Raw genomic sequence first — 17,118 nt, 5'->3', positions numbered from 1 at the left:
GCCCCCCCGAAGAAAGTTTACCGCCCCCCCGAAAATTTCAAGTGCCCCCCCGGAGAAAAAAGTCTGGAAGAAACACTGGCTTTAAGTTAAACAGCGTCCATTGATCAATATTCAAATGGTAACCTACATTTAATGAGAAAGAACTATGGTCCCATTTTGCATTCGGGAAACCCCGCAAATTGAAATAAGATAAGGCAAGCGTTGATCGTGAGGACATTTTTTTTTTTCTCTTGAGTTTTGAAAACACGTGCAGCCTATTAAATCCTACAGATGGCCTTTGTCGAACATGCAGTGGATGGCATCTCGATGAGCCTCGTAAGTTCGTTTTTTGTGTAATAGCGTGTTTACAATACTATTTAAATACCAGAATAGAGTTTAGAAAATACTTTCAGTTTCATTTTACTGGGAACTCCCGAATTTGTTATTTTTACAGCTAGGCTGTGAATACATTATAATGGTTAAGACGATTGGGCGCAATAGGAAATTTGAGTGACACCTTTGGTTTGTGTGATGGAAATTGTTTTACACCCCTCTAAATACTCTAATGCTCTACCAGGGGTCTCCAAACTTTTCAGTCCGAGGGCCGCATTAACTATCAAATATCAGTTCGGGGGCCAGAGTTTCTTCCAGGCATATGTTTGGGGTGGCGGACCCCCCCCCCCCCCCCCCCACCGAAGTACGTCTACCGCCACACCACCAACGAAATATAATTTATATTGAAATATATACGAATTACAAGTGTCCCCCACACCCCATCCCCCGGAGAAAAACATCTGAAAGAAACACTGTCGATGGCCGACAACACACTCGAGGTCCTAGTTTGTTCTCAAATTGTTCAAAAATATTTTATCCTTGAATATGTTTGTTCACACAGGTATGTTGTTCCAAAATTTGAAAGGTACTTTGATGCACAAGTTTTAATATTATGAAAATCTTACTTGGGCAAAAACGTATTTTTAAAAACCTATAAAAATCCACCCGCCCTTCTTTAAACTTGTCTCTAAGGAGGTCATTTGCATGCAATTCAATGACCTCCAACTGTAGTTCATCTGGGCAACTGGCCACATTTGCTTCAAATGAGTTTTATAACCGTCTCACTTCTTCTGCCTTTGAATCCAAGTCAGAAAACCGCTACTGAAACTGCAGCTGCAGGTCTTTGATGATCTCACATGCAAATGACCCGGGAGAATCACCTGTTGCTTCAGTCATGAAGACCTGTGCTTGTTCCAAAACCATGACGCGTTTCGATCTGAAGCAGAGTTTCTTCCAGGCATCTCTTCGGGGGGGCAAAGCCCCCCCGAAAAATTTTTACCGCCCCCCCGAACGAAATGAAATTTATATAATTTATATAGAAAATATATACTTTTAACAGTGTCCGCCCCCCCGAAGAAAGTTTACCGCCCCCCCCGAAGATTTCAAGTGCCCCCCCGGAGAAAAAAGTCTGGAAGAAACACTGATCTGAAGGTAATTAGGTGGGTGTATAGATCAAAAACTAGATTTCCCTCTCTTGTGGTTTTAGGTTCAAAAATCTAAATGACTAGTTATGTCGGCAGCAAATGCCGATTTCTATACCCACTCTTCATCAGACATTAATGGCTGTGGCTATCTATGGTTGACCACATGTGACCTTACTAAATTCATCATCTTAACCACAGGATTCAGTACACTGCTAATGTCTACATAGCACACAAAGCTTGCTGGTGAATAGTACACTGCAAGAACATTGCATTTAGAATGTTTTTCTCATTCGCTTGTCCAACTAAGCCTTTCTTTATGCCACTCATGTACTTTCCTCCATCAACCGTCAGGTAACTGAGGTTAGTCAAGTCCAATTTATAATCAGTAAATGTTTTTTAACTCATTGAATATAGCCTCTCCGGTAACAGTGCCTTTCATGTTATGCAGGGAAGTCAGCTCTTGTGTTATGTTCATGTCTTCATCCACACGTCTAATGAACACAAGCAGTTAAGAGGTGGAACAGCTGTCCAACGACTCATCCATTGCAATTGAAAAATTGCGAAACTTCCATATTTCGCTATTTGAGTCACAATGTTTTCACCAATGTCTTCAACACGGTGGGCAATGGTATTTCCAAAAAAGCTACATTTTCCAATTGTTTTGAATTTCTGAGCAAAATTCCTCAGCCACCTCCAACAAACATTTTTTTCCTTGACAAAAAGATCTCCGCGGGCCGGATGAGAGGACCTCGCGGGCCGGATCTGGCCCGCGGGCCGTAGTTTGGACCCCTGCTCTACACAGTCAGCCTCTAGTATGAGCTTATAAATTGATGTCGCCTTCTGGTGCACTCGCGACTTGGTCTACCCTGAGAAACGGCTATCACCCTTTTATTGAAAGACCTTCATTTTGTATTGGGGGGGGGGGGGGGAGAGAACCAGAATTGAGGTCGCGCTCATCATCCCAGATCTAAGTATTTCACGCACATGCGACACAATAGAACATTGTACATTATTTTACAGTCCATCCATCCCTCATTGTATAACGTATAGGAACAACCCCCGCTCCACTACCCCAGGAACGGCGATACACCTTTGTATCCTACTGCAAAGTTGTTGGAATTAAATAAAACAAGTAATTTAAAAAAGTCTAGTGACAATTTTAGCGCAATTTTTTTTCAGTATTTTACATGTTTTATTTACAATAGAGTAACATGACTAAAAACCATAGCGCGCCTAGCTACCGAACGTGATGTCGCAGCCATTGAACGTGATGGCGCAGCTATTGAACGTGATGACGCGTGTGGTGTGGTTGCATAAAATGCCTACTAAATCGGTCCAAATTTTAATTAATTTAAAAAAATGCTTGTGACCAAACGAAAGGATATTTTTGAAAACTTTCTTCGGCAATATTGTTCTAAATTATGGCAGGAATCGATTGGTACATGTTTCAAGTCGCTAAGTGGTCTGGTTGCCGAGATATGGGCAAAAAACTGCATTTTTTCGAGGTTTTTTGGCTTTTCCGGGAAATCCATGAAAGAAACCCGGAATTTTTATGGCCTATGTTCATCCTCGTAACTTGCTTAACATAATTGTTTTTGTAACTAGTCATCGATATTGCTTCGTTGAGGAGCAGATACGACTTAAAGCTGCGGACACACATCCATACATTCATCCATCCATCCATCCATCCATCCAGAAATGACGGGTTAATAAACGCAATTCTCCAGACTGGAAATTGCGCTAAAAACTCGTCTTAGAAAATCTCTGGCTACATCTTCATTAGAAGCAATTGCTAAACCATATAGATCTAGGGCGCCTTTTAAAGTAAAAGCAACATTGAATAATCCATTTGTCCTTGTATTCATCCACCTATCTGGTTGGCATGGAAAAAAGAGTAAAGAAAATCAAGGCAGTGATGTTTAACATTGCTAAAAAAACCAATAACCAAAAAATCATTTAACACAATGTTGAATCGCATCTTACCTCTTCCTGTTTAAAATTATGTTCGCACAATCGCAAATCAGAGCGGCAAGAAGGCAGAAAACGTGAAAAGTTTCATCAGAAGGTAAATGTGAAAAGTTGCATCAGAAGGTAAATATGAAAAGTTTCATCAGAAAGTAAACTTGAAAACTTAAGGTAACTGTGGAAGTTTCTATAAAATAAAAAATAAAAACTTCCCACATGTCTTCCAGGTCCACCCAAGGTACTTACACAGTAACTCAACCAGCCACACTTGGGCGTTTAGCGCTGTAGCAGAGCTGATTGGTGAGTTGTTTCTAGCTTAAACATTTGCTTCAGAGAACTTTTGTCCTGTGCACATATGGGTAAATATGGTGTATAGTTGCTACAATCCAGGCGTCCCCCCCTCCCCAAAAAAAAAAAAACGAAATGAAATTTATATATAAAACATATACGTTTACCAGTGTCGGTTCCCCCCCCCCCCCCGGAAAATGTTGTCCGCCCCCGAAAATATCAAGTGCCCCCCCCCCCCCCCCCCCCCCCCCCCGGAAAAAAAAGTATGTAAGAAACACTGTACAAGATGACTATAGGTGTCCTAGTGTGTTCCTTAAGTCTGCTTACGTTACACACATCGTTGTGTTGCTAGCCATGTGTAAGTGTTACACGTGTGTGTATCGAGTCTGCCGACGTTACTCTAAGCGTTATTTACCACAGATAACGCCTACGACCCTGAGGTTGGAGCATCACGAATAGACATCGACGTCACTGAACGAGGTGGACAAACATGCTTGACCTTTCTAGACAACGGGGTCGGCATGGATATAGACAAGCTGTACATGCTGCTGAGGTATGCTAGGGTGTAGGGGAGTGGTGTTCAAAGTTGGTGCCGCGTCCTGAGCAACGTTACAAATCAAACAGACCGTATAGGCTAAAGCAGTAGCGTAGCGAGGGGGGACATATGTCCCCGGGCGCCGACCTTAGGGGGCGCCAAAATGGGTTGGAAAAAAAAATTGAGGTTGAGGGGGGTGCACATCGAAAGTATGAGGGCGGGGGTGCAAATCGAAAGTTTGAGGGGGGGGGGGGGTGCAAATCGAAATCTTGAGGGGGGTGCAAATTGAAAGTTTGTCCCCGGGCGCCGGTAAGGGTGGTTACGCCTCTGCAACTGGTTATTTTCCATTGAGGCAATTGACTCCGATTTCAGCCTGCTTTTCTATTTGGATTTGCTTCCATAGCCTTTGTCCAACCAAGAACAAACTACAAGGCAGCAGTTGTTTCTCTTAGAGAAAAGTTGCTGTCCCCAGCTTAAGCCTTATCTGCCCGAGGGTTCGAACTCGAGCCTTTTTAGCAACCATGATCTTTACCGACTCGACCGCGCCGACCCCTTATGAACTCTACTTTATATGCCCAATGGATCGCTATGTCTGGAGAGGAACTTTAGAACTATCAGCGTGACTATATTTTGGAATTTTTTTTTTTCAACTGAAATATTTTTATTTTGATTTTCCGGATGTTGTTGACCCTCACTATTTCAGTTTCGGATTTTGTGAAAAGGAAAGCTATGACAGAAATAACTTACGAAAACCTATTGGTCAGTACGGCAACGGCTTCAAGTCTGGAACGATGCGTTTGGGCAAGGACGTCATCGTGTTCACCAGACGCAGGAAGACTGCCAGTGTGGGGTTCCTGTCACAGACCTACCTGCAGGCTATAGAGGCCAAGTCTGTGCTGGTGCCTCTGCTGGAGTATGAACTGCCAGGATATATCCTTTAACACAACAGGGTCTCAGGGTCACGTGATATTACTCTAACGAAATACGATGGCTGCTTTTGAATGTGTTGAATAATTTTCTGTTGTTTTCTTTCTAAATAATTAAAAAAAATATATTTTCATCGTTTAAAAAAAATGGCATTGTAAGTAATGGAAATAATAATTCTAAAGGGTGTGTATTAATTGAAGGTTCATATTGCCCTCAAAAACCTTACTACATTCCTAGTCCAATATGATACAATGGTCTCTGACGGGTGAGAAAAAACACAACCAGAGTGTGTTCGCTCATTTATGTTACAATGTATTTGTCTTAACGCAACCTTACTGAACCCAAAACACAAGAACACTCGAAAACGCAACCTGGATGCTATCAAACAGCATTCAATATTCAAGACAGAAGAGGAGTTGTTGGCTGAACTAAGGAACTTGGAGTCAACCGTGGTCGGGACCAAAATAATTATTTATAACTTAAACAAGTGAGACAATTTTTTGTTTATGTGTAAAACGTAAAATCTTGTCACATATGGGACCGAAATAATAATAAAGCTATACAATTGAGTTACACATTAGGCTAGTCTTTTTTAAAACTGTGTAGAAGTTTAAATTGTTCAAAATAACAATCTTGAAATGTAAAACAATCTGCCTGTAGGCCTATGTTGTTTTAATTTGGTCAAAACGTTTTAGTCTGGACCACTGTTAGGCTAAGGCTGCTATGTGATGGACACTATAATGCAAAAGAAAAACGAGGATGGAGAAATATTTGGAGGAATGTGACCTAAACTTCCAACAAGTCTAGGTTATAGCTAGCGGCATGACTTAATGACGCTCACTTGTTGATGCCTCTAGTACCAGTGGGTGTTGATCCCAGTCAGGACCACATACAGGCTAAGCCAATCTGGTCACGAGTCGCGAGCTCCTGTGTGACTGTCCGATTATTTTTTACTATTTTGTTTGCTTGAAATTTAATTTTATAGACGGCTTGCAGACGGAAACCTTGAACTTGATTTTGTGAGCGACGTGCATGACATCAACTGCCCCGATTCATACATGCCCGAGATTAAAAACGACAGTCAAACAACAGTAGTTGATAATAAGTACAGACATTCATTAAGGGTGAGTTAAAAAACAACAGTAGTTGATAATAAGTACAGACATTCATTAAGGGTGAGTTAAAAAAACAACAGTAGTTGATAATAAGTACAGACATTCATTAAGGGTGAGTTAAAAAAACAACAGTAGTTGATAATAAGTACAGACATTCATTAAGGGTGAGTTAAAAAAACAACAGTAGTTGATAATAAGTACAGACATTCATTAAGGGTGAGTTAAAAAAAACAACAGTAGTTGATAATAAGTACAGACATTCATTAAGGATGAGTTAAAAAAACAACAGTAGTTGATAATAAGTACAGACATTCATTAAGGGTGAGTTGTAAATAACAGTAGTTGATAATAAGTACAGACATTCATTAAGGGTGAGTTAAAAAAACAACAGTAGTTGATAATAAGTACAGACACTCATTAAGGGTGAGTTTAAAAAAACAACAGTAGTTGATAATAAGTACAGACATTCATTAAGGGTGAGTTGAAAAAAACAACAGTAGTTGATAATAAGTACAGACATTCATTAAGGGTGAGTTAAAAAAAACAACAGTAGTTGATAATAAGTACAGACATTCATTAAGGGTGAGTTAAAAAAAACAACAGTAGTTGATAATAAGTACAGACATTCATTAAGGGTGAGTTAAAGAAACAACAGTAGTTGATAACAAGTACAGACATTCATTAAGGGTGAGTTAAAAAAACAACAGTAGTTGATAATAAGTACAGACATTCATTAAGGGTGAGTTAAAAAAACAACAGTAGTTGATAATAAGTACAGACATTCATTAAGGGTGAGTTAAAAAAACAACAGTAGTTGATAATAAGTACAGACATTCATTAAAGGTGAGTTAAAAAAACAACAGTAATTGATAATAAGTACAGACATTCATTAAGGGTGAGTTAAAAAAACAACAGTAGTTGATAATAAGTACAGACATTCATTAAGGGTGAGTATCAAACAACAGTAGTTGATAATAAGTACAGACATTCATTAAGGGTGAGTTAAAAAAACAACAGTAGTTAATAATAAGTACAGACATTCATTAAGGGTGAGTTTCAAACAACAGTAGTTGATAATAAGTACAGACATTCATTAAGGGTGAGTTAAAAAATTAACAGTAGTTGATAATAAGTACAGACATTCATTAAGGGTGAGTTAAAAAAACAACAGTAGTTGATAATAAGTACAGACATTCATTAAGGGTGAGTTAAAAAAACAACAGTAGTTGATAATAAGTACAGACATTCATTAAGGGTGAGTTAAAAAAACAACAGTAGTTGATAATAAGTACAGACATTCATTAAGGGTGAGTTTTTAAAAAAAAATATACATTCATTAACGATGAGTTCTTGCACTGTAGACATTTGTTATTTATAAAATGAGACAATGTTTTATAGTTCGTTAACTTGTTTAGGAATACTGCAGCATCCTGTATTGCCGGCCGAGGATGAAGATACACATTCGGGGAGAAATGGTCGAACTAAAACTAATGAGCAAATCTTTGAGCCAAACAGAAACTGCCTGGTACAAGCCATCATGGCTGGTAAATTGTTTTTTAAATGCTGGGATGTTAAAATAGTTTAGAAGTTGGTCAGCTGGAGGCAAAGGCTGACATTTTGACTGGGTCACCCGTTAGAATAATATTTACATTTTCAGGGGACACCTGTTAGAATTACATTCGAATTTTCAGGAGTCACCCTTTAAACCAACCTTTTTAATCTTTTAGAGGTCACCTGTTAAAATAGCATTTCGATTTTCACGGTCACCCGTTAAAATAATATTCACATTTTCAGGGGTCACCCGTTAAAATAACATTCGGATTTTCGTGTGAGGAGAACACAGAAGATTACGGCATGTTGTTGTACCACAGAAACAGGCTGATTAAAGCTTATGAGAGGGTTGGATGCCAGAGAAAAGTAAGCGCTAATCGATTTACCCAAGGCAGAAAAGATAAACAATAACACGTTAAGTATAAAAGTTTTAAATGTTATTTTAACGTATGCTAGTTTTATTACTTATCAGAATTCTCAAAGGTACTGAACGTGTTTTTATAGTGTAATTAAAATTCAGAAAATGTTTGTTATATTAGTTAAAATATCCAATATTTGTCACCTAACTCTACCGGCAATTTTAATGGTCATCTGTTTCCCAGCCTTTGAATTTTGGAGCAAGAGGCTATGGTTATTTCACTGGATCAGCCACTTATGTTTACGTTTGAAAATTCTAGAATTCTATTTACTAGTCATCGTTCATAAAGTTGCACCTTAAAACTAATATTTTTGGGAATACTATATTTTTCTTGGAAAGCAAAATTTCGATGCATCCAAATTATCACTTTTGTCATACTAACATCAGAAAAATCACATCCTGTCAAAAATGAACGTGTGTGTGAAGATTAAGTACAATTGTATGTTCTTAAAGTTGCAACAGAAAATCTTTCACTCAACCAATTCAGTAAAATATTTTCTTGAAGCGAAACGAGGAAGGGAAGGGTGTTATAGGGGTGGCAGAAGTTGATTTCCTTACCCCAACTCACAACAAGCAGGACTTTGCCATGGACGACAAATACAAGTTGGTATCGCTTTTATTCGTTTACTTGCTTTACATGCTATAGTTTTAGTAAATCTGTTGCTATTGTATTTCCTCTTCATCGTATCTTCTCTTACATTCACGAAACAATATTTTTACAGCGTGCCGTGTAACAAAATCTCGAGGTGTTATCGTCCTGGGGTATTTATGGTTGGTTACAATCATGACACCATCCACATGTCATGAAGACCTGACAATACAATCATTTTATTTTTATATAAATCATATAATTTGTTCCGTCGTCATTTCAGGAATAATATGCTAAACTTTGCTGCTGATGAATGCTGCTTTAATTACTTGCTTATTGGTTAACTAAAACCTTGTCTGCTTACAGTACCGTGATGGCTGTTTTTGCAACCAAACTCAAAGATTATTGGAATAAATACAAAGATCAAATGAGCATAATAAAAAGGCAGGTTTACATTTGTAAACATAAAATTAATGTGTGGAATGTGCGTGGTAGAAAAACCAATACTCAAAAACATTAGACAATATACAATTGTTTTTTTTTCCTCAATATTTTATTCAAAGCTTGAATAGTGCCGAGTATTTATTATTATTTTTTTTTTTTGCGTTGACCTTCGTTTTATATTATTTATTTTCATTGCTTAGGAATTCATACTACTCCGTAGGCCTATGTTTAGAAACTTAAAAAAAAAGAAAAAAAAAAGAAAAAATCCAACTGCAGTAATTAGTTCTGTAGTAACTACATTATTCCAACTTTTCGTACAACGTTGTCAGACACCAGCCCGACTCGGTGTGGAATCAATGCGACACGTGTCTGATGTGGCGCCGTTTGCCTGATGGAACTCAACTAGATTCACTTCCAAAGCCATGGTACTGCCACATGAATCCCGATGAGAAATACAAGTGAGTCAATGTTGATACACTACAGTCGCAGCAGAAACTCTCAGTGTTTCTTCCAGACTTTTTTTATCCGGGGGGGGGGGGGGGCACTTGAAATTTTCGGCGGGGGGGGGGGGGTAGACTTTCTTCGGGGGGGGAGGGCTGACACTGTTAAAAGTATATATTTTCTATATAAATTATATAAATTTCATTTCGTTCGAGGGGGGGGGGGGCGGTAGAATTTTTTCGGGGCGCCCCCCCCCCCCCCCCCCGAAGAGATGCCTGGAAGAAACTCTGGACACTCTAATCTATTGATGTTTTTTTTAAAATTATAAATACCTTGATAGATTTTAGAATCGCACATGTACAAAAGTGTTTGAAAAATGTACCTATGATAGTGTGTAGAAATTTTCAATGTTCTTTTATCTTCCAGATATTGTTTTATAGAAGAGGAACTAGAAAAAGACGATCAAATAAAGTATGTTGTAGATTTAGTATTTTTAGTACCGCATTTTAAAGAGGTATAATCTTATGAATTTCAACGTCTTTCAGTTTGTTGGATAATAAATTAGAGGGCTTTAAACATAATGTGAGCTATTTTCAATGTTGTAAACTCTTGAACACAGTATACCAATTTCATTTTAATCGACTTTTAAAAATATTCTATTTGAAACAGGGGGCGGAAAAAACGATCTGGTGCTAAAAAAGCAAATGTACGTATACATTATGCGTTCACTGGCATTTTAACATTACTTCACAAGTAGGCCTAACTTGATTCGCGAATACCAATCATAATCATATGTAGCTTATTGTCATAACCATGGCTCTTTATATTAAGGGGAGAACTAGGCTAAAAACTTTCGTAGACACTTTATTAACAATTGTGGTGTTTCTTCAAGATCAACCAGCTCTAATATTTACTCGTAACAAACATTTTCATTAGTGATCGATCATAATATCATCATCTATGAATGACGTCACGCTGCTGTTTGAAGCGGGGAGGGGGGGTGGCAGGTGAATGGACCATTTTAAACACGAACGGAGGGTTTAACACTTTGTTTTATATCGTTGAAAGAGTTACTGGGGGAAAAGTGATATTATAATTTAAAACACAAGCATTGGCTTTTCTTCAGTCTTATTGTTGGGGAGGTTCTGATGTTAAATAATCGGGTGATTGGTTAAAATACTTTAAAGCCTTTTCAATAAATACCGTTTATAGCTTTACATATCGATGGTCGCAAACCGTCTATCTAAAAAACATTATGTTTCTTGTAAAGAAACATCAGATTTTATCCCTCTAGGATTATCTTATCTCCATAGGTTAAAAAGTTTTTGTACTTGGTTGAGCAATGTAGGCGGGGAGTGCCTAGAAATGCTATATTTTGATGAATGGTGACCTGCTATAAACGTTTATATATGGTAAAAAAATGGTTTTAACATATCCAGTGGCGTAGAGAGGTCGGGTGTCACCCGTTGCGGCACTTAATGGTGTCACCCCCCAGAGGCGTTGCGACCCTTCCCGGGGACTAACTTTCAAGTTTTCGATTTGCACCCCCCCTCAAGTTTTCGATTTGCACCCCCCCCCCCCTCAAGTTTTTCTCCATATATTTTGCTATTTTTTGCCTTGGTGTCACCCCCCCCTAAATGGTGTCACCCGGTGCGGTCCGCACCCCCCCCCTCGCTACGCCCCTGAACATATCTCGTTTTACGTCATTTAATATGTAAACAGTGTCAAATCTTATCCAATAGGACAGTGTAGGATCGTTAATGATATATCAGTGTGGTGTGTTTGAATGTGTGTGTGGTGGTGTGTGGTAGAGAGGAGTTGGGAGTGGAGGAAGCTTGTCAATATTTCGCTATCAAACTCAACCTATTCTTGTTATTTCAGGCCACCCCAGGAAATATAACGTAAGCATTTAATGTAGTTACAATGACATGTCGATAGTCTGAAAGCTAAATCGCTTTAATGTGCGTGATATGAATAAAATGTGTTTTTATATGATGGCAAAGTATCTTTCTATCATATTTTAATTTATATTATAACAATTATTTCATATCTTTTAAAATATAACATACTACCATTTAGCCTAATGCGAACTTATCTACTTATCTGTTATCATAAGTATACTGCTTTAAATTGTTCGTGGGACTTCCCTATTGAATTACCTTTATTCAGAAAGTTTTTGAATTTATTTTTTTTTTACTTGTAGCACTGAACCTCAGCCGTCAACATCCGCTAACTCAGAGGAAATAACTTCACTGGACGACAGCCTTGAGACCATTCAACCTGAACCTGTCGAGGCGGAACTAGACAGCTCTCCAGCAAGTCCTCATGACGTCACCGCTGCCCACAATGTTACGCCCCGGGCTTCACCGAGAATCCAAAACAAAAGAAAGCGACCGGCGAGTGTTGACGACCAAGGCGCTTCCACATCCGGTCCAGATGAAACTCCCCGCAGGAAGGTGAAAAACGAATCCCGCACGCCGGAAAAAGTTCGCAGTAAGATTGCGATAAAAAATAAATTCGTTAACCAAAACAGAAGCCTGAGAAATAGGATGATCCCCATGGCAATGACAACTACAAAGAAAAAGTCACCTAAGGGAAAAGCAAAAATGCTTAAAGCCACGCCAGTGAAAGCTGCATCGAGAGATACGGAGTTGCATAGAAAAGTATCGCTAAGAAGTTCTTCAGTGCCTAGAGGTACAATACCTAGAGTGACGAGGACACGTGCACTTGGTCAAGCTGAGTCAAATAAAAGAGAGGGCACATCTGCAGTTGGTCGCTCAGAGAGTAATGTCTATCCAGCAATTAATAATTTAAATCACTCAGGTAAGAGTAGTGTAAGGGGTAGTGTGTTGATGGTAGAAGAGATTTTAGACTGCTACAAAACTATTAGAAAATAACTTTGCTGCCATAAAACCGTACACGTACTTAATAAGCCGTAAGAAATAAACAAGAAGTCTTCTATTACCGCTTCCTTGGTATAATCGAAAAGAAATTTGAGTCGTTGATGTTATTACCCTCAATTGGGTTGATACACTTATATACTTTTTATATGGTTAAAATACACATTAAAATGATACAGCATTTTTTAAATTATTTCGTTTTCAGAGGTAGATATAAATTACAATAACGATTACTTTACATCCGAAATTATTTCTTCGACTTTTTTCTAAATAATTCTTCACATCATCTCGTATCACTCCACAGCTGTAGACAGATTATCTGTGGACAACTAGGGGATAGAAAATAATACTATTGTAAATATATTTTAGCATCTTTTATTCCCACTACACCTGTCTCGAAATGGAAAATTAGAATTTAAGATCTAATGTCGAACAAACAGTTATGAGTCAATTATACACATTTACTATTACTATTCATTAAATAACCAACTTGAAATTATATTTAATTGTGATACAGCAACCTTATACTTAAGCGATTCGTAATTTAAAAGAGTAATTAAAAGAGTATTTTTATATGAACGTAGCCTGTTATTTTGATCACTTGATTAAATCCTTCTCACTGCCGACAAGGGATCAAAATTCTTAACACAACGGAAATTCATTTATTTTTATTTTTCTAACTGGGTATTTTTATGAACTCAACAGAATCACAATCGTCAACAATGAAATCATTCAACCATAAGGATGTACAAACATATATCACTGGCAGTGACACGGACGAGAGAATGGCGATATTTGCCAATAAAGTTGACCTCCTGCTGTCACTAATAATTCCTGAGAAATACACATCTGATGTGGATAAAGTAGAGGAGATGGTCGATTGCTTGATAAAGGCGTACACGGAATCACAAGAGCAAATAAGCAGCTCATAGGAGGACTTCATCACTAACGGGATTCATCTTTTACTAACATATTAAGCAGCTTACATTATATTATTCAGTTTTATGTTCATGGTTGTGGTCGTGGGCATTGTTATGGTCATGGTTGTAACAAGGGCCAGGGCTAGTTTTATATATATATATATATATATATATATATATATATATATATATATATATATATATATATATATATATATATATATATATATATATATATATATATATATGCCTATATATATGTATTTATATAAATAATCTCAAGTGTCCATATTTGCATATAGATATTTTTAAATAGTTTTTTTTTATATATTCCTCAAAACCCGGGTAAAGCCGGTACATGCTGCTAGTATATATATATATATATATATATATATATATATATATATATATATATATATATAAATATATATATATATATATATATATATATATATATATATATATATATATATATGAGAGTATGTAGGTTTGTCTGTTTATCTGTTCTATATGCTTTACTAAAATTTAAGTTGCAAATAAAGGATTGGTGTCTGCGATAAAAATATATTTAGATTTAGAACGTGCGGTATCCCTAAAATGTGCGATTTGATGCTCCGGGCTGTCTCTTGGGCACTATGGAGCCTAAGTTCGTTTTAAAGGGTGCGATAAACTAAGAATAAGATGGGCCACTGGAACCGTTCACTAAATAGAAACAGGTGCCGATGCCCATGCGGTCGAGTTACTTTCAGAACATCGGGTTCCCCTGTGTGGAACTATGGCGCCTACATTCAATTTAAAGAGTACACTACACCAAGTGCACACGAAATTTGATGATTAAATTTGACCCGGGGCCTTACTCGGCGCCCCAGCGGTAGTTAAACTGGCGGCCCAAGATAGCACCAGGCAACACACCTGACACCTGGGCAACCACCGAGGGGTGTTCTAACTCACTAGTATGGAGGTGAAGTAATGTACACACTTTCACACAGCTCGCTTTGGGGCCTCTAGGGGGTAGTGAGGACAGCCCGCGCCGCAACAACTAAGATCTCACAAATAAAACGCCTGCAATTTTACATTTAAATAACTCAGATTTAGAAACAAAGCCACGCGTCTAAAATACGTAGTGCTAACGCGTTGATAAAATCCACTTAAAATATTACGTCAGCTTTTCTCTTTTCTTCTGAGACTCTAAGACTGCAGCTATTTGCAGAATAAACAATAAAAATGTATAAAATTTAAAATCTTTGAAGGATACTTTTCCGTACTATTGAACGTTTTATATTAAACTAGTTATACTGCCTAGCTTCGCTTAGGTTTTCAAAAAATTAATTGAGAATTCGATTGATTTATTAATTGGTGATGGCTGCAGAGGCGTAGCGAGGTCGGGTGACACCCGATGCTGCACTTAATGATGTCACCCCCCCTCCCCCCGTAAAATAAATTATATATATATATATATATATATATATATATATATATATATATATATATATATATATATATATATATATATATATATACATATGTACGTATATATACATATGTACATATATATATATATATATATATATATATATATATATATATATATATATATATATATATATATATATATATATATATATATTAGGCATACTGCCTAGCTTCGCTTAGGTTTTCAAAAAACGTTGAGAATTTGAATGATTAATTAATTGTTGATTGGCTGTTATGTGGAGTGCTTAGGGCCTAAGTTTTAACAATCTGAGTAATTTCATGTCATTAAAAAATTGGTGGAGTAGTCGCAAACTTATTACTCGCAAGTTTATTAGAACTGCAAAGGCTTCCTTAAAAGTATAAATCAAATATTATATTAAGTTCACTTTCGCAATTAATTTGTACAATTTCAGTACAATGCAAAAATTAATTTATAACAAAATATCTATTTCTGTTTCTTTTTTAAAATATTTAAAAATGTTTTTAAAAATTGTTACTTTAAAAAGTTACATCCCCTGTACATATACCAAATGACGTAATCTTTGTTTACTTTAATTTATAACAAAATTCTTATTTGAACGAATGCTATACTTTGTGATTTTATGTTTTTTTGTTGAAAAAAGTATAAAAATAATTAAACACTTATTTTTTTAAATAAACAATTCTGTTTATATAAAAAAATATGGCATCTGGACAAATTTAACGGCCCTAAGTTGTATTTCCGACGGAAATAACGTGTTTTTTTGTGTTACCCTCCACTGTCTCTCTACGACCTCACAAAATATTTGGGGGATTGTTGGGCAATTATATATATATATATATATATATATATATATATATATATATATATATATATATATATATAGCTCATATAAGGAGAAATTTCACTCGCGGTCATTTTTTTTAGCACGTATCGAGGGCTTTTCCATATAGGTGCATGCAAAAAATTAGCCGGATGTGCAGAGGTTAAATATCCTAAAATCTTTGTTGAAATTACCCTGTTCTTTCCAGACATTACAATGATTATATAGGGAAATACGACCTTTTCAGTTTGTCCTCTTTCCAGATTTTTCCCGGATATGGTGAGTTTTTTCTGACACCCCTAGGCGTTGTCCTACCACCTCACAAAATATCAAGGGGGGGGGGAAGGGGGTCGTTCGGCAAAAGTTTTTTTTTTCAACATGTATCTCATATAAGGAGAATTTAGCTCGCGGTGTCTTTTAGCCCTCGTCGAGGGCTTTGAGCCATGCGACAATTTCTCCATACTGCCAAGCCATTTACATAGGTGCATGAAAAACATTAGCCAGCTGTACAGACGGTGTCTCTTAAAATCTGTGTTGAAATTACCCTCTGTTTTTCATATGAATTACAAAGATTATATAGGGAAATACGACTAGTCAGTTTTGACCACTTTACGAAGTTTTCTCAGATATGGCGAGTTTTTTTCTGACACCCCTAGGCGTTCTTCTACGACCTCACAAAATATCAAGGGGGTTTGTTCGGCAAAAGTGGAGCTCAGTTTTGACCCCCTCATCGTAGACATTGCGGCCGACCGGCACCGACCCCGATGATAGTATAGCATACCAATCGCACGTTGTTGCAATCTAGACCAAAACACGTCCGACACGCCATAGTGAAGAAGCCTTTATAAAGTTTTCATCAACGTGTTACCATTTGTATATTTTTAGACGTGTGACCTTGTTTTCCAAAACTGGCGCTTTGTTATTTGGATCTTAGTTATTTTGACGCCGGTGTATCCACACTACCGCCACTGTATGAACACATTAGTTTGGATTACTCATCGAAAGTAGTAGCCCATCGTGTCCTTAGTGTTGGGGGATTTAAAAAAATAAATTGGTGCCACATAAAGTCCTCTTACACACTTTGGCTAAATTGAGATCCTACATCTATACCTTACATCTTATATCTATTCTTCATTTTTGTTTTTATTAAAATGCTATAGCCAACAGCCTAATAATAACCTTTTGTTAACCCCTTAGACCTATATAAGTGACATCTTTATTTTTGTTTGTTTTCCGGTATTATATTTATAGTTTACTATTATTTCGATGTAGTCACTGAATTGTTCCGGAAA

At 37.1% G+C, this 17,118-nt stretch overlaps 1 protein-coding gene across 1 annotated transcript; it reads left to right on the top strand.

The window, feature by feature from the left end:
- The first annotated feature begins 224 nt into the window (after positions 1-224).
- On the top strand, positions 225-13,650 carry LOC131936992 (MORC family CW-type zinc finger protein 3). The gene is made up of 16 exons (XM_059294166.1): positions 225-315; positions 3,650-3,722; positions 4,131-4,263; positions 4,949-5,177; positions 5,529-5,659; positions 6,158-6,296; positions 7,703-7,831; positions 8,082-8,204; positions 8,762-8,859; positions 9,212-9,289; positions 9,619-9,747; positions 10,157-10,201; positions 10,400-10,436; positions 11,612-11,631; positions 11,934-12,553; positions 13,336-13,650. The coding sequence occupies exons 1-16, from the start codon at positions 271-273 to the stop codon at positions 13,560-13,562; spliced, it is 2,256 nt and encodes a 751-aa protein (XP_059150149.1). The 5' UTR covers positions 225-270; the 3' UTR covers positions 13,563-13,650.
- The last annotated feature ends 3,468 nt before the right edge of the window (positions 13,651-17,118 follow it).

Source organism: Physella acuta, unplaced genomic scaffold (assembly GCF_028476545.2).
Source record: "Physella acuta isolate Inbredline_101_S28 unplaced genomic scaffold, ASM2847654v3 ptg000197l, whole genome shotgun sequence".
Classification (NCBI taxonomy): Eukaryota; Metazoa; Mollusca; class Gastropoda; family Physidae; genus Physella; species Physella acuta.
Note: the sequence above shows the minus strand (reverse complement) of the source record. Positions and strands in the feature narration are given on the sequence as shown.

Bases quoted from the DNA above. Each gene is read 5' to 3' on its own strand.
- LOC131936992 (XM_059294166.1), top strand. From the start codon at position 271: ATGGCCTTTGTCGAACATGCAGTGGATGGCATCTCGATGAGCCTC. The intron at 9,748-10,156 runs GTGAGTCAATGT...TTTATCTTCCAG, and splicing joins AATCCCGATGAGAAATACAA to ATATTGTTTTATAGAAGAGG. The intron at 11,632-11,933 runs GTAAGCATTTAA...TTTTACTTGTAG, and splicing joins GCCACCCCAGGAAATATAAC to CACTGAACCTCAGCCGTCAA.